General features: G+C 43.9%; 2 protein-coding genes across 5 annotated transcripts in view; one reads left to right on the forward strand and one right to left on the reverse strand.

The window, feature by feature from the left end:
• Positions 1-15,627, reverse strand: part of LOC111250317 (ephrin-B1-like) — a 104,885-nt gene extending 89,258 nt beyond the window's left edge. Inside the window, exon 1 of one of the 2 annotated variants that reach the window (XM_086986814.1) lies at positions 14,239-15,627. In XM_086986814.1, the coding sequence (XP_086842940.1) occupies positions 14,239-14,405 (167 nt within the window). In that variant the 5' untranslated portion in view covers positions 14,406-15,627. The remainder of the gene's footprint in view (positions 1-14,238) is intronic. The other variant, XM_022805362.2, reaches the window with a different exon arrangement.
• LOC111250330 (uncharacterized) overlaps positions 1-20,868 on the forward strand; it is a 108,880-nt gene that overhangs the window by 73,013 nt on the left and 14,999 nt on the right. For all 3 annotated transcript variants that reach the window (XM_086986825.1, XM_086986824.1, XM_086986827.1), the window contains one exon: positions 19,508-19,729. In XM_086986825.1, the coding sequence (XP_086842951.1) occupies positions 19,508-19,711 (204 nt within the window). In that variant the 3' untranslated portion in view covers positions 19,712-19,729. The remainder of the gene's footprint in view (positions 1-19,507; positions 19,730-20,868) is intronic.

Raw genomic sequence — 20,868 nt, forward strand, 5'->3', positions numbered from 1 at the left:
CCAGCAGGAGTAACGAAGGTTTCGCCCGCATTTTGTCCTCTCTTTTGTCTGTGAATGCGGCCACGCTGCGCTGGTCGCTGTCCGCCGTTGGCTATCGGCGATAACTATGCAAGAATACATCACTGCCGCTGGACCGATTCCTTTTTGCTTTGCATCCGTCCGTCATATTTAGTGGGACTACCTCGTCAATATCATCATGATTCTTATTACCGCATATAATTTGTAGTATTATCATCATTATTATTGACAACAATTCAAAAAAAGCTTTCGTGAATCCAGTCCCGTTTTACCCCATAGTCTTTTGCCGGACGCTCGTACTGCGTACTACGACGCATGGCATGTGCACCCAGTGGCCGGTCGCGGTGTTACATCAGCGACCTCGGGACGAAAAATCGACTCCGTCGTTTCGAGATGCCCATTATCTCGTAATGACGATAATGGGCCAATTCCTGCGTGGACAGCGCGCTCAATCATCCTGGAAAGTATCAAAGTGTTCTCGGGAGTGGCGGCTTCGTTGATTGCATTTGGCTTCTGGGGCAACATTCGACGACCGGGTGATTGAATAATGCCCCCCTATGTTTTCTTGTTGCATAAAGGCGAAGTGTTTTAGACGTCTGTAACAATGCTTTTCGGAGTAGCTATTACGTGATGAACTAAGTCGCCGATGACGCTGGTAAGACTCACGATGGATATCGATGACCAACCATCCAACCGCGTGGAAATGATTTTTCCTCAAAAATAATCCATTATATCCCTATGAATTATTATTACAAGTAATGAGCATAGAATGCGGGAATAGAAATGAATAGCTAACTTAATGACAAATTACTATTGGCTTTCAGCGTATAGCATTTGTCCGTGTTTCATCGAATACAGAGACGGCGCATAGAAGAGCCGAAGCACTGGTAGCACCTAAATGAAAATATCCGCGCACTTCCAGCCTGTGCGAATTTTGTTTTCTTCTTAGAAAAAAAAAGTTAACCCGCTTTTTCTTCCAGTCCGCTTCTAATCATGCCCGCTTTACCGTGCCCTCACATGGCCATTGCAAAAGTGCACATTACACTGAATTTTTTTACAGTAGTTTACGGCTGGGGGTATATAGCAATCCCCTATGCCATATTTCCGTTTCTGACCTCACTTAGCCAGATACGCTTACTCAGGATGTGCAAACGACTAAATTCAACATACGTCTTTCAATATTGCCCATCTTCTTCAAGTGGACCAGTATATACGTGTCAAATATGCCCTGTCAATGTCTAGTTTCGGTCGAACAGACAGGCAAAATAATATCAAATTGATCCTGAATAGACGTATCAAACGCGTCACCGATTAATTTCCAAATGGTTAGCACAAGTAGGGCCAACGTTCACTTTTCGCATCCGTCTCTTTGAAAGCATCATGCTTTGCTTGATTCGGCCACGAAAAATTTCGTGCCGACCCGTTATCCACTTGCAAGGCTTGAAAAACTAGGACGAGGTACGAAAATAGATCCGAAAAAGGGTCATTGTCCTTGTGTCTAGAACGAATTTCAGGTTGTCAGTCAAAAGAGACGTCAATGAACTCTCATCGGCGCGCTGCACGTTCACCTGAGCCGCACATGTGTTCATGGTGTCCTTATCAGCTTCTTTCTGCTTCCGTCATTGCCCGTCACAGAGTAGAGTGTAAAATGAAGATATTTATTCTCTAACTAAAAAAAAAAACCTAATTCCGATCGGCTTATATATATCAATTTATCAGTAGATAGGTCAGTACGCGTGTCAGAAGCTGTCATAGCTCTACTTAATATAAAATAAATAGGTTTAAAAAAAAAATTGTGTAAGTCACTCGCAATGGACAGTAATGAGAGACACAAAAATATCGAAGAAGATCTGTTTTCCGGCCGTGAGCCGTTCGACCAGAAACGATTGATCATATTTAAGCCTCCTGCTACTCTCGCGCTGTCGAAGAAGGAGCCATGGCTCAGTCCATCAGTAAACTTCCCACTGTTTTGCTAAAGTTCTTACGCCGATACGGTTTGCTTATGATATCCGTAGAACACGCTGCCCGCCATAACTTATACTGCTGCAGCCGCACGTACGTGCAAGCTGACTATCATCGCACGGCAAAAATCTCACGCTGATCGTTGGTTGCTGATCCTCTTTCTTGGCTACGTTGCACACCTAAGATCCGTCGACCACCGAAAAAAGAACTGGTGAAGTTAGACCCAGCAAGGCAGGTTCCGTAGCAAAGGCAAATGCGATAGGAAAAAAGCGAAAAGTATCATAAAAAATGAACGCATACTAGCTAAATATTAAATCCGAGCGCGCCGCTTGGCAAAAGGGAGGCCACCCAACAATTTTTGACAGTCGCACGTTTGCAGCGGCCCGATAGTGGCTAAAGTCACCTGTCGTTAGAGAACTGAAATGTACATCGACAGTAGCATTAATAACGGCGATAGTGGTGAGGATGGCGATGGTAGTGATATCTTTTGGGGGACGAGGACGATGCCACCAGCGACATCAGCGGCGCAGTGACTTCATTTCTGATTCCTTCGCGTTTACTGCGAAATATTTTTTGAGTATTGTCGCTTTTCTATATTTTTGTTTCTTGCTTGGGGTCCGTCTGTATTTATGAGAAAGCAATGAGGAATAAGACGACATTTTTTTTTTGTCTACTTAGAGATAATTTTACATAGCAGATCTTCTTAGTATAGCACGCGCTGAGAAAGGATCGATGTGTCGAGCCGAACAGCGAAGCCACTTATCTTCACACTACAAGTAGAACTCAATTTTTTTTGATCCTCGGGATAGCTCGCTATTAATACGTAAACTTCTAATATTTTTTTGATATAGCCAACTTCCCTATGTGACAGCGACTTCTCTTTCGCCTGTAAACGTTTAGAGCTAGCGGCCATACGTTGCCCTAGTAAAGCGGTGACAAAGGCACGCACTTCATCATCGTTATGGTCACATCAAGAAAGGTGCCCCATCCTACAATAAATGTCGAGATGGCAAACAAATACGAATGTGGAAGAAACGGATCGGAAGCTGTTATCAATACATTGAAACAATTCCGTTGAGTCAGTGTATTGTTATAGCGAAGGTCGGGATCTTTTAGAGTCAGAAACGCTTTTGTATCTCGAGCAATGAAGGCTTGAGCAGAACCAAAACGCTTGACGCCACTTCTCGAACGGCAATTCAATTCATACTATCAATAAAGTGTTTACAATCTACCGTATACGGCACGTAAAGTTCTCATGCTATCTATACGAAGAGCTCAATTCATAGCCGTAAAAAACCTTGGAATGAGCAGTTTCTCAGACAGACGACAATGCCATCGTGCTTCACAGATAGGCTAGTCGTCCAATACGAAGGAGAACGGTGACGAGGTAATGGACACTATCAAATATGTTTTCTGCATCTTTAATGACGGCCAACTGTGACAGGACGAGCGGCTAAAGCGGATTCGGAAAGCAACGCATTGGCGGATCAGCGCCGTCTATTGATCTACCGAGTGAAAACCTCACTAGTGCTATCACTGTGTCATTCGTATGAATAATTTATAACAGAAACGGCCGAGAACAAAATTTCAATAACAATAACTACCATTTCATTTTCAATAGTCAGTATAAGAAGACATCGAGAGAAAGGCGCGGGTTTCTCGTAAATTCCGGCATTAGATGTCATAGCTCTTACCTCTTGCCTGCTTAAGCGTCTATGTTGTATACTTAGCTCTTTCCAGCTGGTGAAATAATTACGCTTATAAGAAAAAAAGAAAGATATCGGTTAGGTTAAAGCAGAAGTCCCGGTAGGTTCCCTTTCCAGGTCAGACAGATTCAATCATCAATCAATCGATCGATCGATCTCTCGGAAGGCAAAAAGGTTTAGGCGTCTTCTTACGATGAAGGACTGACGCGTTACGTCTACATGTGGCAGTCGTCTCAACTGGCCGCTGCTTATTGTTGCAGAACGATGCCCGTACGCAATTTACGCGGCTTCTTTCGTCCACCAGTCTACGCAGAACAGCGACAAACCGAGCGTCGTCTGCACATAGAAGGTGCGAACATCAATTGGTAATCTGTTGCTTCTAGGAAAAGGAACTGGCCTTTCGCTAGCGAGTACGTTTCGTCAATTGATTGGGCATGAGAGGGCAAAAGAATGACGATAAAAAAAACTAATGTGTGATACCATTCTTAATGATAGCTGTCTGGGCCGAATAACTGAAAAACTTATAGTACATTTTTGATCTATAGAAAGTCCATATGCTATTTACAGCCGACACATACCGCTCATTAGCCAATAGGACGAGCAAACCGTTGAACTTGTATGTTCCTCGTAACTTTATTGTACACGATACAGTGTTTTTATTGTTTAATTAGACCCTTTACAGAACCATTGAATTGAAGCGGTCACAGTTCTATGTTGATTTCCGTTCAGAAAAGTGTCAACTTAAAAACACGTTCGAACTTCAAATCCTATTCCGGTACTTTTTTTGAATACTTTTGTACTCAATCAGTGTAAAAGGTATTTTCGCTTGATTATTGCTTCACGTCAGTCGACACTAAGAAGTTAGGCTACGACAGACCAAAAACCAGAACGGACGCACTCCTTTGGTGGTCTCCTGTGCTTCTACACGATGTTCCTCTTAGCTAAATGACTGGCGAAAGGGACGATGAAGACTACCGCAGCGGCAGCAGCAACCGGGACGAGCATCGCGGCGTCATCGCGAAGGAAAGTGCCGGCCACTTTTTATACAGACGAATGGGTCGCATCACTGTTCGAGGAACGTGCTCGATCTAGCTGCGAGATGCATCTCTTCGAATGTATCACTCAGCTACATACATGAACAGGCATTAAAATTGACCAAGGAACATCGGCCCTTTGTCATCGGCCGCGGAACACAACTACGACACGAACCTCTCTCTCTCGCGCGCGCGCGTGCGCTCTCCATCCGTTCTTTTTTTCTTTCGAGTGGTGACAACGCCGCCGTTTTGGGGCCGTTAGGGCGGGGTTCCTAGGCCACGCCTATAACTGGCGCCTCCATATCTTCCTAACAGAAGCCGTAACACTGGTGAGCTGTTGCACCATCAGCTCTCATATAGGAAACCGTAGCACAGAACGCAGTATCATCAGGAGAAAGTCGCTAAAAAGCTTCGCTCAATAGGACGCAAGGCACGGCTAAGACTCCCCACTGAGATCGGCTAGACACAGCGAACGAGAACGAAGGAAGTGACTCTTACGGACGGCGCAGACAAACTCGCAGAAACGCAGTTTTATTAGACGGCGGCTGATCACCACTGTGATAAACGCCGATCTGAGCAACCTTGCCGTGTGCCGCTTGCTTTTGATGCTGAGTGAGCATTACGACTATCTAATTTAAGGCTGTAAATCGCCGTCATCTCTTCACAGAATTTCGGCTGATGGAGACCGTTCAACTGGAAGAAACTGCATGAAAATTGGAGTTGATTCACTTAGGAACCCATTCGATAAGATTGTTTTCTGAAAGGCCTATGAAGGCATATGTGAAAGTCCCTCAGGTCATTCTATGGCGTGTGGCACATCAGTGAAATTACTCACTGCGCACCCTGGCGAGAACTTCTATCCGAGTGAAAAGGAAAAAAAGACCTTTTTTTCATGCATATAATCAAACTAACAGAAATCGTGAATAGGATGCTTCCAGGAGAATCATAATTATATATTGTTCTCTTTCGTCAAGGCGACTCCGCTCCTCGTTGCCTCTACGACTTCGGATTTGCAGTGTGCGTATATCAGATCATATTATTTCTACCACAACACTACCCGCCGCCAGCCAATCAATCATATTAATTAATTAATTAAGCGTAAAAAGTCGTATTCGATGAAACATAGTTATCACTATTATACATCGTTTCTACATGTTCTATTGTAAAAATTGGTTCCAGTGAAGCCTTTATGAATGTAACACGACCGAATGCTAACGAAATTAGCTTAGTGAAATTTTGATTAAAACGATACGGATCTTCAACGACGGCCACTCGTAGGATGCCGTACAAGTGAAGTCCTATTACTTAGCAGAGCACTAAGAGAGTTTGGAAATCGAGCCGGAGAGATTTAATCAAAAGAGTCCAATTGTTAACGACTGTTGTGCCACACAAAGAAAAATCAACGAAGTTCAGAAACATGAAGAATACTAGTTGCACTCTGAAATCAAGTAGCATCAGGCGGCAAACACAACATACCACTAGTTACCCATATATTGGGAATGAGTGAACTATTCTTCTCTAACGCTATCGCATTTACCATGACCATCATGTCGGAACAGATGCGCCATTTTCGCTGTCCCGATGCCCAGTCATTAGGTGCCCTCGCTGATCTCATTTAGACCTACCCTAGTCAGTACGTATTTTGACAAAGCAAGCGGCCTCTGCGTATCGAAAGGGTAGGCTATCTTAGGAGAACAAAACAACTTTAAACTCTCGATAAAAATGGCTCAGTGGTCCGTTTAATATGGCATCATTTGTACATGGGAACATTTACCAGATCTGAGGCTAGACTCACTGCTATTTCATTGCCTGTGGTATATTCGACATTGTCGTCACCGTGTTCGTACCGTGTGCATGCGGTCCCTTCACGATACGTTACAGCCTTTTAATATTCAGAAACAGTATATATTTCGGTGCTACTCTAGTTTTTTTTTGAATCGCGTATAGATGCACACATACAGCTTCGCTCCCTGCGACGCACCTGTTACTTTCAGTGTGAACGAGGCCTATTCCCATTTGGCAGTTGCGCCTGCCGACAGAAGGATAACAATAACAAATAAACATAAAGCTACGTGAACGCTGTTTCGTTGCCGTCAAGTATACTTCCACGCGGAAGTGCATATACGCATATATATATATATATATATATATATATAAAATACGCCAAAGTCACTACAACGAAGCATGTTCCCCAGCGGCATGCAGTTCCGCAGAGGAGAAGTGATTGGTGAGGATCAATGAGGAGATGTCTCGAAAATGGTCTGTTCACTGCTGAATTTCCACCAGCTAGCACGCGGGTACTCATCAGCTTACGACCAGAAAAAGCCTCGCTGATCAGACCACATATATATGTATATATAAATTTTCCACTATTAGTTATTATGACTAGAGCAAGCAGCAGCATAAGTTGGCCAAAAGTAGGCGTCAGCTGGTTCGCTATGAAGTTGGTGATCGGAACGGCGAAGAGCACCAGCTATGTTAGACTAGTTGATGCCGTGTTCAGCTGTGGAACTTCACAGGCACGACCAACTCTTGAAAACCAGTTGCCGTTCCTATTGGCTGGCTCAAGATTAGCTATCACAGATTCACACCAACTAAACATACGGTGAGCTGTTAAAAGCAGCGATAATGAAGACCCAGTTGACATCGAGACGCTAGTCTTTCGCTTGCAATAAACCGAGAGCAAGTCGATACGACTGTGTTTTAGAATATGCATCAAATAGAAAAATGAGATAGTCGATATTAGAGTCTATAATTGCCATCCCTACGATTATTTTTTTCCTAGCTAGTTTATTAATTGTTACTTTTGGGATAGGCTATAGTAAATTGGAATGGGCCTCGGCTCCGCTTATTTACGATTCGTACGAATCGGGCTTCTGGGCACAACAACAGGATCGGCAAAGTTCTAACGTATATCTGAGACCAAACGTATGCTTGATGTTTGTGTAGGAAGGTGAAGATACTCTGATCAAAAATTCCCACGAGTCACTTCTATCGGGACAAAGTTCCCAACGTTGTACGTACAGGCAGAAACGTGCTGCTCTACAATTGGACCACCGTCGACATTTGCACCATTCAGAGCCTATCGACTGGCAGCGTCAGAGTTCTACAAAACCAAAACATTAATCTAACAACAAAGACTGTTCGATAAACTTATAGGGACAAAGCTGCATTAGCCGTCTTCTCGTATTTTTCTAGTTAATGTTAATACTGATTCTCAAATTGCTTGCCTGCCCGCTCCCGTCCCTCGTATATGTGCATGCATTAATAGACCACTATCAAACGCTAAAACTAAGAACTCATGAGTCATAGCAAGTCGTCCAGATGCGACGGAACTCCAGATCCACCAGATGAACTGGAAATGGATTCATTATCGTTTACAGCGATTCTCTACATTGTTTTCCTATGTTTTTTTGTCTCCTTCTCAATTCTGGGTGGGCGCAACTGTTTCCCGGGCGGTATCAGACAGTCGATCTTTTTATTCTAAAGGTAAATATGTTACGGATATAGGATGTGACGAGCAAGAGACGCACGAACATCTCCAGCCCGGCATCGGTCATCACATACGCCAATCCGCATTGAGCGGCGGGAGTGCGTAGGTAACCTTGGTAACGGAGACTTCGTCAGTTCAACGCTAACGGCTGGTACACCTTAACTGCAGCAAATTACTACTGCAGCGGTACTAACATGGCGGTTACGACGTTGATTACGGGAATGATGATCATGGCGTGAAGGCCGATAGGTCGTAGAAACGATTTCAAGGTCGACCGCAACAACAGTAGCAGCAGCTGAAGACGATAACAGTAACAGCAATACGGAGTCTCGAGTCAGCTATCGGAACGTTTTCATGGCCGGCTTTCCATGGGGACATTTGCCTTGTAGGTTATCGTACACAGAAGCCATCCGACTTTCCCGCAATTGTAATACACAGTGTGTTATCATCTAAACGTTGGCGTTACCGGTGCATCGCGCATTGTACACCCATACACCGATCAGACAGTGGCTGATCTTGTCCGCGAGGGACAGAGCTGATGAAAAATGTAATATTAATATGATACATCAGCAACGAAGGGGACCATAGATGTTGCATCCAGCCATCGACGTTATCTAGATGATGTTCCCACAACAACGCTTCGAGACAAGACGCTATAGAAAATAAAATAGATTTGTTGTCAATGTTCGAAATTTTCTAAGAGCCATTAAAACCTATTTGACAAACAGACAAAGGTGGATTTTGAAAAAATTGATTGTACGCATCTGCCGTTACTGTATGGTAGTGGTGATCAGAATACCATCACCCCGCACTTCGCGGCACCCCGCTCGATAGTTTTTACTCTGCACCGATCAGATGGCAATAATCATTCTGTCCCTGTCGATGTTTATATCCTTTATCCTACTGCCCGCAGAACAGATGAAGCTGTTATCGATCGTTTCATCATATTTTCTATCGTAAAATTTATAACTTAGCGAAACTGTATGCTGCACTTCGTCAAATACAAAAGGCACTTGCACACATGGCAACCTTTCGACGACGATACTGCTTCGGTCATCGTCAAAAGTTGTCGTTGAAATTGTCCTGAACATGACTTATCATAGGACAGGTCCAAGGCGCTTTTATGCTGCCTTTAACACAGACTGACAGATGAAGTACCCAAGAGAGAAATTACGATGTTAGCAATAATAGTATCGACAATAATAGTCGGTTTTATCCTTCCGTGGAAAGCGTACCGGGATTAAAAAAAAAAAAAAAAGGACAAGCCAGTTGCGCTGCACGTATCAGTGGCCTAAGCAGGTTGTTTAGCTCTTTCCGTATCAGTTTCCACGGAAGCGGCATGAAAATTGCGCTTGATTGCGACTGTAATACGCTAGCAAACAGAATTACGGCACAAACACAGTGCTGTCTCCTGAGCAGATCTATTAGGATGACTCTCGTTGACATATTCGACGCGTACTTATTAACTTGAATACAAAAGGCATACATTTTTCAAGATAATGAAAAACGCATCGATCTTCCGATGTCGTCAACCTAGCGATGTCTGCCTTTCCACTTTGCCCACTGTCCTTGTGCGGGCAAATCCACTTCAACCTAATGGGAATCCTGCCCTTCGCCCTCCACTTGAATAGCGCCCTAATCACTAACAGCTCCGAATAATAACATTAGGAACCGGTTGACCATATTGTATTGTACTATAGAATTGATTAGCTAATCCTAATAGTCGCGTTATGATGATCTCTATCTCGTAGGCAGCGACAGTTTCGAGCGTAGAAACGTCAATGTCCTATTCGAGCCGGACAAACGACAGACATAATAGTATTTACGTTAATAATTCGTTAACAGATATTCGTACAGGCGTATAATACAATATTTCGCTAAGTTACTTTTGTTTTTCTGAGACGTGCGCACGACCGTGCGCGCCAGTGGTAGTATTTGCGGCGGCATTAACGTTACCTACGCATCAGTCGACAGCCCTTCGCTTGGTGTTACCATTAGTCGGCCATTTGTGGCTATCCAACTGTCAAACGGCCATCGTCTTCGAAAAACGTTCAGGTTTACCTGTTTATATCGAGTTGTTAAACTTATTTCTCTTCGGTGCGTCACCCAGCCTACTACCGCCTGCCGCCACAGTCCAAGCACAATTTTGACACACACACACGTAAAGAAAGATCGCTTTTTTACTATATATATATATATACAGTATATTAAGAAATTGCTGAACAGTAGAGGTTTGACAGGCTGTAATGTCACGTAAATCTAAGTGAAGGACGAATAAAAACGGCTTCGATAGAAAATATACATGAACACACACGCCTTCAACTATTTGCTACATTGACGTATACGAAATTGTGGCCTATTAATATTGATACATTATTATAGTATTTCGTAAAAATGAAGCGAAGCACCGCAGCAGCCTAAAGAATTAGAAACAAAATAACTGCTTTAGGCTAGGATAGATGTGCGTATCTCATGCAAATGTCAAGGGGAGGCTGTTTTTATTGGCCTGCTGACAAAATAACATGAGAAATAGGTTAAGTCGACTGTTGTTCGTAGACAGTGTGAGCCATCATGGAACACAGACAGATGTCGCCCGCTCGATAGAGAAGACCTGGCAATGAAAGGGAATAAAACGACTAGTCACGCCTTTTAAGGAAAGCATAAATCTGACGACAATCGGCGACTGTGTTTACAAACACGATATCCGTTGTCGTTTCTTCCTTCTTCCAGTCTTGCGGCCCTCTTCAGAGGGCAAATCTTCAACTTTCTTCAATGATATCGCTCAGCGTTCTAAAAACTTGTAGCGGATCGTAATGCGCTCTACGGTTTTGCTTTGAGTGTCACATATTTGGCGTTTGATATCTATATTTCTTCGTTGTGTACTGTGAATAATATGCCAACAGGCCTGATGCAGGCTTGATGTTAATTTTGCCGATAGTGAAACGTGTCCTTATTTTTCCCGTACACGTTTAGACTAAATCTTTTACATCTTTATTGTCTTTTCACTGGCTCTCCGCCGTCAGCACTTGTTTGCCACTTATCACTCAATCTTACAGCGTCTTTTACTGCTAGTATCTCTACGTAGTACACTTTTTATCCGTTTTTTTCCCTACGATAACATTTTATCTTGTTTCATACGATTAACTGGATAGTGCTTACTTTCTTTATTCATACTGTTGATACTTCAACGCAACTCGCCATCGGCTTTCTCATTTACGAAATACGTTCTGTATATAAAATGCCACCAGCTCGTAAACCTTCCCGTCATATTCGACCGCTGTGACATGCAGCAATGTCAGCGTAACAGAATAGACGAAATTCTTTTGTTAACGCCTTTATGTCGTTGTGTCCCACAAGACCACGAAAGAATATAACACTACCCCCCCCCCCCCCCGTTGCTCCCCTCCCCGGCATTCCCATAGCCATCTACGACGTCCTAGAGCAGGTACTCTATAATGGCACGGCACGCATCGTGTGCCCAAGCCCGACCGATTCCCGAAACGAGCGGCACATGTTTGCGGCGTATATACATACGTCCCGCTGAGAACCTGTCCCGCTCAGTTACGCCCTGTCTCGCAGGGCGCGGGCGTCAAGAGCGATGATCGGCACCCGGCCTCTTGCTTTATATCGACAATACGGCACGCACCATCTCTCCCTCTGACTCGTTCCGTCTGAGCATCGAGGGTCTCGCGTAAACTGTCGGCCGACAGTTTTGCGACTCGTTACGTCGCCGGTGTATTACTCAGTCACATGGCTTATCGTTCGGTCGCTCACTTGCCAATGCCCAACATGAGTCGTCTCGAAACGAAAAAGATATTCCGTCTCATTCGCCTGCTCACACTCGCTCTGTCGACGGCCGCCACATCCACAGTAAGAGCGCCACGCTGCCGTCGTTGTTCGCTGGTTGATTGATTGATTGATTAATGGATGAGGAATCTAGACACCAGCCATAAGAAAGAGGAGTCGCTGGAGAATCCACTCGATCAGATTGGTGCGGTGACCAACGATTCCAAAACTATGGCCGCAGCAGTGATGGCAGGGGCAACTGCTCACAGCCTCGACAACAACAACCGAGTGGGGACGGCAGCAAAGTAGTGCTATCACTATGGGAGCATTGTTAAAACGCCTACGAGTTTTTCTCGTAAACTTTCGCTTTTGTTTTTCCCTACGTTCGTCTTTTTGCGACATCCTCTCACCGCAATACATTAGATAGCAATACGCCGCCATAGCGCGAAGACAGGGAATCACTTTTACCGTGTCTGTTATTGCTGCTAGTGAGGATCTCAGCAAAGGATGGATACGCCCTCGAAAATGGTAGGCGGAGAACCTCCTCACCTATCACACAGCCACACAGACAGTGCTTCCCGTTGCTACCAAAGAAACAATGGAGAATACGAAACAACACTGGCGTCTGTTGCGTGCTACAACCATTGTGTCAGTCGTATTAAACATGTGCATGTACAACAGTCAAAAGGATTTTGCCATCTTGCAAACGTCCGTAGACAACGAACGATCGATCGATCGACGGTTCCGTCGAACACTCAGTCGATCATTTTTTCGAGAGCCATAAAAAAAAAGAGGAAAGGTATCGAAAGCACATTGTTATGACTGTTGTTTTATCTATATCTGGTAGCGTTTAATGAAATATACGGTATCCCTGTTGGAGAAACGGGTGTTCATCTCTGTAGTGTAACACACCACTGATCTCCTGTTATTAGCATCAATATATTTTCCTGATTGTAAAACTATCTGACGAATCATAGATATCTGATTACCATAGTTAAAAGGGTTATCGATTATGCTGGCCATTAATAAGTGGTTGTCCTAGGCGGTGCCTAGGAAAGAAGTAGCACATCGATATGGTCCGTTAACCCATGATCCCTTTGTATCGGCGATAAGCGGAAAATCGCTATTTGATATAAGGCATATTCTGCCATCATGTCTACCGTCGACCAGTTTTGTAACAGCACAGGGAACGCCTATGAGCGTCCAACAAAAGCATTGATCCAGTTTGCTAAACCTCGAAACTCCCTAATCCACTGCTGCAAGTATCACAAAAAGGTCATAACTAAACAACTACTGAGCTTCAGTGAATGTCGCTTTTTTTTTTTACAAAGAGTAGTAATAGGTCGTAATTCCTATTCTATTTTTGATAGACCAGTTAATTTTTCGCTAATTAATTTGACATTTTCTCTCTACGACGAAGACCTGTAGAGGGATCGCTATCAGAGAGCGTTCGCGAAACAGAGCGAGAAAACGGGTCCTGATAGACGGTAGGCCTCAAAAATAATATATGTACCTAAATAGAGCAGATTGATATATGTGGACACTGACCTCGCCGGATCTTCTTTTTTGCCATCGTCTTCATGATGCTGATGATTGTACAAATAGACACTGGTATCGTGCGCGGCTCTTCAATATAGATTATTATTTTTTCGGGAAATTTATTCGTAGCGATGGTCATTCCCAGGGGTAAATTTGCCACCTTGAATGGAATTGGTTGGTAAAAAAAATTGAATTCATCATGAGCCATTAGTGAAGGTCCGTGCTCCTCATATCATCGAGATTTCCCTTTGACAACGGCCTTTAAACGACGTCATCGCTAAAGAAGGTTATTCTTTAACCACAAACGAAGTTGATTTTACTAGCTAACTAAAACTGACTGCTAGACCCGCTACCTTCCGGCTAAAATAAAAAAAACATATCGTTGATCACCTGAACGAAGATAGTCGTGACGTTTTCATAAAGCTATGTATTCAAATCTCCTGCTAAACAAGTCAGGGCACGGGATACGACCAGAAAGGCACATGCTAGGTTTCCTTCTTTGTCTTTAGTCTTCAAGAACGACATAGACTATCAAAAATCCCAGCGTAACGACGGTTAGTTATTTGCGCGGAAAGTTCCAAGACTTAAAGAAGTGTGGATGAGAAAATGTCGCAGCAATTTAACACTGCTAGCCGACAGCCTACTTATTATCTGGCGGCTGGAAAGAACTTCCTTTTCGAAACATTGGAATATTACTCACATGGGGTTTGACGAATTCCAGTAGATATCCGGAAGCTTTACAGCGTCCACCATTGTCGCGTCGTATAAACATACGATTAACAGCAGGAGCAACCGCGACGACGATATCAGCGCTGTGGCCAGTGGCGCTTCCCCCCGACTTACGGGGGCGCCAGGCAATCGCCACATTGTCCTTCCACTGTTTTAATAGTTCACCCCTTTCAAGCCATGTCTCTTGTCAAGAAGAGACTGCTCTCGATATCGAAACAACTCCTTTTAGTCCTCTAAGAAGTTTGCAGCATCTTTTGAATAAGTTACTTATTCGAGTGTTCGAGACGAAACTGATCTCTTGTATTTAGCTTGTTTGCTTTTTTTTTTTTTTCTATTTACACGATAATCGCGTCGGAACGACACATATTGTGACAGATATCAGTTGAACTAGTTGGCGACGCGGAAAGACAACGCCAGCAATCTCAATGTGATTAAAAAGCTTCACACATAAGCCGGTCGATGCTATTCGCAAGCTTGCTAAGAGCGGACATCCGTTATGACAAGTAATAGTCCTAGCGGGGGAGGGGTTCGGGTCCGAACGTCCGATAGTCAGGAAGCACGACGCGTACGGTGATGAGTCACGTTATATCCAAGAGTGGCCATAAAAACATATTCCAGGGCGCGCCAACAATGGCATCAACGTCTTCCTCTAATCTACCCCACTACTCATTTTCTCTCAACTTCACTAAAAACACAACGATTTGGTTTCACTTAATGCACCTCATCATCCTTCGTCATTTTCTGCATGAAGCAAACATAAATTGCATCACAAATTACGAAGTGTTCATAGATCCTAATTCTGTTCAAACCGTCACCATCGATGAATTGTTCTTGACTAAGTGCCTCAACACGACAATAACTAAAAAATGAATAATAGCTTCTTTTGCAGCAGCAGCAGTCACTATTTGATCCAATAGCCATCCATGCACTGATATCAGACGATTCCAAAACTCCGGATGTCGCCAGGAGTACGACAATTGATTTTTACTTGTCTACAAATCTCTGTTTCTGCTCGCTTAATTCATCTTTTGGAGAAGCTATATGGCACGTTGACGAACATTGCTTTGCTCCTGAGTCGATCAGACCGGCCGACTTGCGACAGTGGCCTGCGTCCGTCCTAACTGCTTTCCTCGTTTCTGCAGGAAGCCAGTCGGCATGTTCGGCGATAGCTTGTCTGCTCGATTACCGGGCTTTTCTTCGTTGTCGCTTTAAGGCATGGAGGCACTCCCTGTCAGCTTTTCATTGTTGAGAGCATGCTAAGGCCTGTCAACAGCGCACGCACGTTCCGGCGCGATCGACCCTTGAAGCAGCGTGGTCTCTCCGTCGCGAAGCGTCGAACCCGACTGACTTCCTCGACTATCGACGATCTGGCTGCCGGTACTAGAACGGGCTACGCGGGCGACTCTCTCTGCCAGAAAGCTGCCGCTGGGCTGTTGACATCAGCGCCGTTGCTAGCGCCGCAGCAGGCGCCGTTGCCGCCGCCGCCGTCTTCGCGCGGCACCAGGAGCAGCTCGGACCGACGACTACCAGAGAGAAATTCGTCGCCGCGATGCAAAGAAATGAAGCGCCTTTGCGCTATTTCTCGTTCGTTCGGGTGTTTGAGTGTGGTGCCGATGGTAGCGGCAACGGCGCCGGCGACTAGCAGCTGCTCAGCACGGCTGTGCGAGCGACGACTGTCGCGTCTGATACAGTGTGTATTGTATGGTTTGGGCTAAAAGCTGCGCCACCGATAGCAGCAAACGGCGATTTCGGCCAGCAGCGAAAACTACAACGCACGCCACGGCAACAATGAACCCCATTTAATAGGAGACACCTGAAAGCGGCGGTCGGCAGTGTCAGTGTAGACGATTCTATAGGACTACAACTACAAGGCAAGACGGACCGACAATTTGTTGCTGCGTCTGCTGCTCTAGAATGACAATATCAAACAGAGTGACGTTACTATATCAATTGTTGAAGGCGTCTGATTAGGTACGCAGCGGGTAGGTTCCGATAAGGGTAAGGACCGTTACATGTCTGTGTATAGCCTAATCATAGTCGCATGGCAGCAAGCGTGCAAACGGTGCGCTAGCACTTGGGAGCATTTTTACTAGATATGATGGAACTTGATTTTTTCTATAAGAATGGTTACAAATTTAAGGCCGTTCGAGCGACAAAAGTCAGCAGTGACAAAGCTCTTTTTCTCGAGCCAAAAGTTACAGAGAAGGAAGGCCGTCTTAAGAAACAACTAACCTAACCTAGCCTAGCCTAGCCTATTGCTTTAGCACTGACACAATGACTTCGGGGATGAAATAGTCCGCCATTCAAGCGCCATTTTTACTGCAACGATGAAACGTATTGCCAATGCGTCGACTGTAATACATGGGCACTTCCTTCAGAAGCTAGTTTTTAATTAGTCTCTACTCGTTGATTGAGTCAATCACGCTAAACGTAAGCCTATACTTGCTTCTTACTATGCCTTCTATCTTATCATTACGTTTCTGTTGATAGATATTTTTATTTACGATTATATGTTATTGGTGATGACCGGATCTGCGGTAGAGCTGTCTAAGTATTCGAGTAGTTTCAGATCAATGTAAATTTCGAAATATAGGATAGATATATACTTACAATGATATATTGCGAAAGTAAAGTCAGCTGTCAGGATATTCTGTGGTCAGGGCTGTAACTGACCCTTCGGCGATCTTTTCTTTGTATCTATATTTAGCAAGATTAAAGCAATAGTATAGAAAATGATCCTTTCTAGCGTAACGGCGACTGGTAACAACACCGAAATAAAAAAGATTCCGATTTTAGACTTTTGCAAATAATTATTCTTTAAGAATTGCGTAGAACTGCTGCCAGCCAGCTTAGCTAAACCGAAATTTCCGACTGTTATTATTATTATTATTTTTTTTTTTGTTTTGTTTTGTTTATTGGTTACGTGTAAACAAGCGAGCGTATAACTGGCAAAATACAAACTGGCTAGCGTGCTAGTTTTGAAATTGTAAGATATGCCCATATAGGAAGATGGAGAATATTTAATTACTTACTATTTACCTTACGATACACTTGTACGGTATCATCCTCGTCAATGATATGTTCTATCCCAGCGTAACGTTTACTAACAACGCCTTTCAGACTGACGAGAAACGGTCCTCTCGGAACTGTTCGAGAATGACGAGCGAATAAAATCAACCACGTATTCCGAAGTCGCAGGTATACTAGATATGATTTTCCCACGGAAAGGTCTGCCGTCGGCATGGGTGCGTCGAAGTGAACGATGGTACGCTCGACGCAATGGTCCCTCCTAGCGAAGTACAATACTCGCGAATAACTAATTTACATTCAGTTTGTGAAACTCAGATCTTCTGAAGCTGTCGCTTTAAAACTGGATCATCTGCAGTCTTAAGAATCGTATCACCTCACAGATCTTCAGCAAACGAACACTTGGTCACATGCGGGAACATCGAAAATTGAAGCAGTTCATATCTTCACACTTGAATTATAGAGTGTAACTTGAAGGCGATCGATCGATCGATCGTTAGTGCAGAATAAGGTTCAATGCGGGCGCACGTACAAACAGCACGAACGTACAGTTGCTACGCAATATCGATGTCGTAACTTTTTTTTTCAAGTAGGGAACAGCTAAGCGATACCGAACGTCTCTTGTTCTACTGCAAGTTACCTTTAATTTATATAAAACCTCTGTGTTTGACTGTTTCTCAGACGAAACGTTTGTTCAGAAACTGTAGATCTTAGTTTATTTTCAACGTGGCTGCTGTACGCTGCGCTTGAGTGAGACGAGCGTCATGCTTTCTGGATCCCTCTAATAATAATAGTAACCAATAACAATAATCCGAGTATCTGAGTAATGAGATAGTTGTTCTTAATAAAAACAATACAGTAACGTTCGTATGAAGGCGTCGCATCGCTACCCACTCAACCGTTCGGTGGTTACTCGATATTGCATTTGTTAGATGGCTCAAAGAGAAATCGCACTTACTATTCACGGGGTTGTCAACAGAACTCTGCGCAGGCCGATCTGCGGTAAACGCAAGCCGGGTTGGATGAAATGAAGGGAAAAAATGCGTTTCTTTTCGTTGCCTTCTTTACAACCGTTCGCCGCTCGTCCCTATTTAGATAGAATGCAGGTTATTTTCCTTTAAAGCGCTCGGATTATTTCGAACGCCTCGACGGCTGGCGGTAATAGTAGACGCGGTTTTTCAGGCTAGCTAGAGCAATGGAATGCTAAAAGTATCTTAGGGTATGCCAATGTTCTCGTTTGGATCGCATCGTGAGCCATTAAGAAGAGGTCACCGCGTCCGCGGTGCACATGGTGACCCTCCTCGTCAACAAGATATCATGTTTGTCATCTGGTACATCGACTGAAATCACTATATATAGTTCAACTGAAAATGGCCGACACAATATGTCCTCAGAGAACATATGTCCTTTATGGATAAAATATGGTCTGTCGTATAGCTGGCGTTCCGCATTAATAGCGACTCAGCGGAATTGGCAATTGGATTGATCTTAATTGTGTTAATTAAGCGAACTATATTAAAGCACTATTCTTAATTGCGTCTATGGCACGCTACACAGCGGGCGGGCGTGATCAAGTCGTAGAAGCGTTACGGTCTCGGAACAACAATCGATCTACCCTAATCTTAAGTTACATTCACGGGTCTTTTAGATTTTTTAATTTCGAGCTAAGTTCCTAATGCGTTCTAGTACAATTTCCGCATCGAATTTATATTCGAACTGTCACAAAAAGCTTCTCATCTGGAGTACTGAAACAACGTTATTTAACCAATCTTTCTCAGAATATCTCGCCATGTGTCTTTTAAATACGGTAAACATACAATTTATGTTTGTTAGGCCGGTTGTCGATATGCACTAACGATACTTTATCCCGTTCTGAAATAGTTTCGAACGGCGTTGTTACGCGTCGCCGCGGTGTTTCAATCAGCAAGTTCTGCAGAGGTTGACTTTTAGTCCCTCTCACTTGAGCTTTTCGGGGCTGAGTCGCTGGATCGGTCGGCAATCGCTGCTGTCGTTGCCTTCAGATCTCTACGGTTCTTACTACTGCCGTAGGTTGTTGTCCTTTCGATCTGGTAGCGGCAGACGGCGGCCGGTGGTTTAACGTGTTAATAATTTATGACACGTATTATTATCAGGATCATTATTTTCAGAATTTTGTGGTTGTTGTTGTTATTGTTACCATCACTGTGATTATGATTCATTTATTGTTTCAACAGGGGGATTTTCTGGTCGCTGTCAAAACGATGGATACACGGAGTGACGGACAAGCAGGCGTAAATGGGGATTCGACCGCAGTGCAATTCGGTGTGGTCACACGCGGCGCGGCGCTGTGGCCAAATCGTTCGTTAATGGGCCCTGTCGCCCAGAGTGCCGAAAGCCCTCCGCCCACGTCAGCCGTCACCACTCGCTGCTGCACATAGAACAGCTGCAGTACGAGGGTAAGTGCGGCCTTAAGGCTCATGTACATCCGAGCAAAGGCATGAGTTGCTTGAAAAATAGATGCGCGTGCCTTTAGCGAATTTAGCAGCTGAACGACGTGGCGGCCTCCACGGCGACTATAGCTCGTTGTTGGAAACGAGGTAGTCTGTAAACTGATTTGCGTACGTTTTGTCGCGAGGACAAAAAGCGAGTGTTATACTTAAGCGTGTTTTTTTTTTATAGTCAAAAAAATATTTAATCAAAATTAACATAATAATAATTATTTTAGTTCTAGGTTTAATATAATTCAAGCGTAACGCAAGGAGATGTTAATCTCGGAGTTACAGGAGACATATTTTTTTGCTGGTTATAATACATTGGCCAACTTTCAGCTCAAATTGAGGTTCGTACTGGGTAGCTTGGACTATCAGGTGTTGCTACTGCATCGACAGTTTGTATCAAAAGTTTCTCATTAGACGGAAGACTGATTCTTGCTGGCAATATGACCAAGTAAACTTTAACTGATCGTATATTTGTTAGCAAAGCCTGTACTGGGACCCATAATATCGGTTCTCCGTCATCTATACTTTGTGCAGATTTAGCATCTACAGTGGTTTTAGCAGTCTAGAGGTGTCTCACAGGTGCAGATGTAAAGCGCGTACGAGAAATTGATCAGTCGATTGGTTACCGTAAATTTCCACTCATCTAGAGAATAACTGTGCACACTGTGATATTTTTTTTTTTATCATTCTTCATTAAAAAAACTATGAACGCACTCATGTATTGTGGTCGATGTCCTGCTTGGCTTTAGGCATCTCATGTTTAGATATAAAGGCACCATCAGCATCTGAGGTCGTAAGAGGATTTCTCGATTAAGTTTTAAAACAGCCTGAGCTACCATATTTCGCTCGTTTAAAGTAACTCAAAGCAGTTGTTGGCAGTTTCAATGTTCAGATATCAAATTCAGGATTGTATTATCGCCTGCTTGTTGATTAATCAGTCGTTCCGCGTTCGACAATACATCACAGCCGCCTTTGAACGAAACGTGGCGGCAGGGTTGCAGCTACGAAGACATCTGTAGACTTACCACTTAGAGTCCCAGACAAGGTGAGGACCAAGCTAGCTATGGCAAAACAGAGCAGATATATATATATGTATA

The sequence above is a fragment of the Varroa destructor genome, unplaced genomic scaffold (genome assembly GCF_002443255.2).
Source record: "Varroa destructor unplaced genomic scaffold, Vdes_3.0 BEIS01000004.1, whole genome shotgun sequence".
NCBI lineage: Eukaryota > Metazoa > Arthropoda > Arachnida > Mesostigmata > Varroidae > Varroa > Varroa destructor.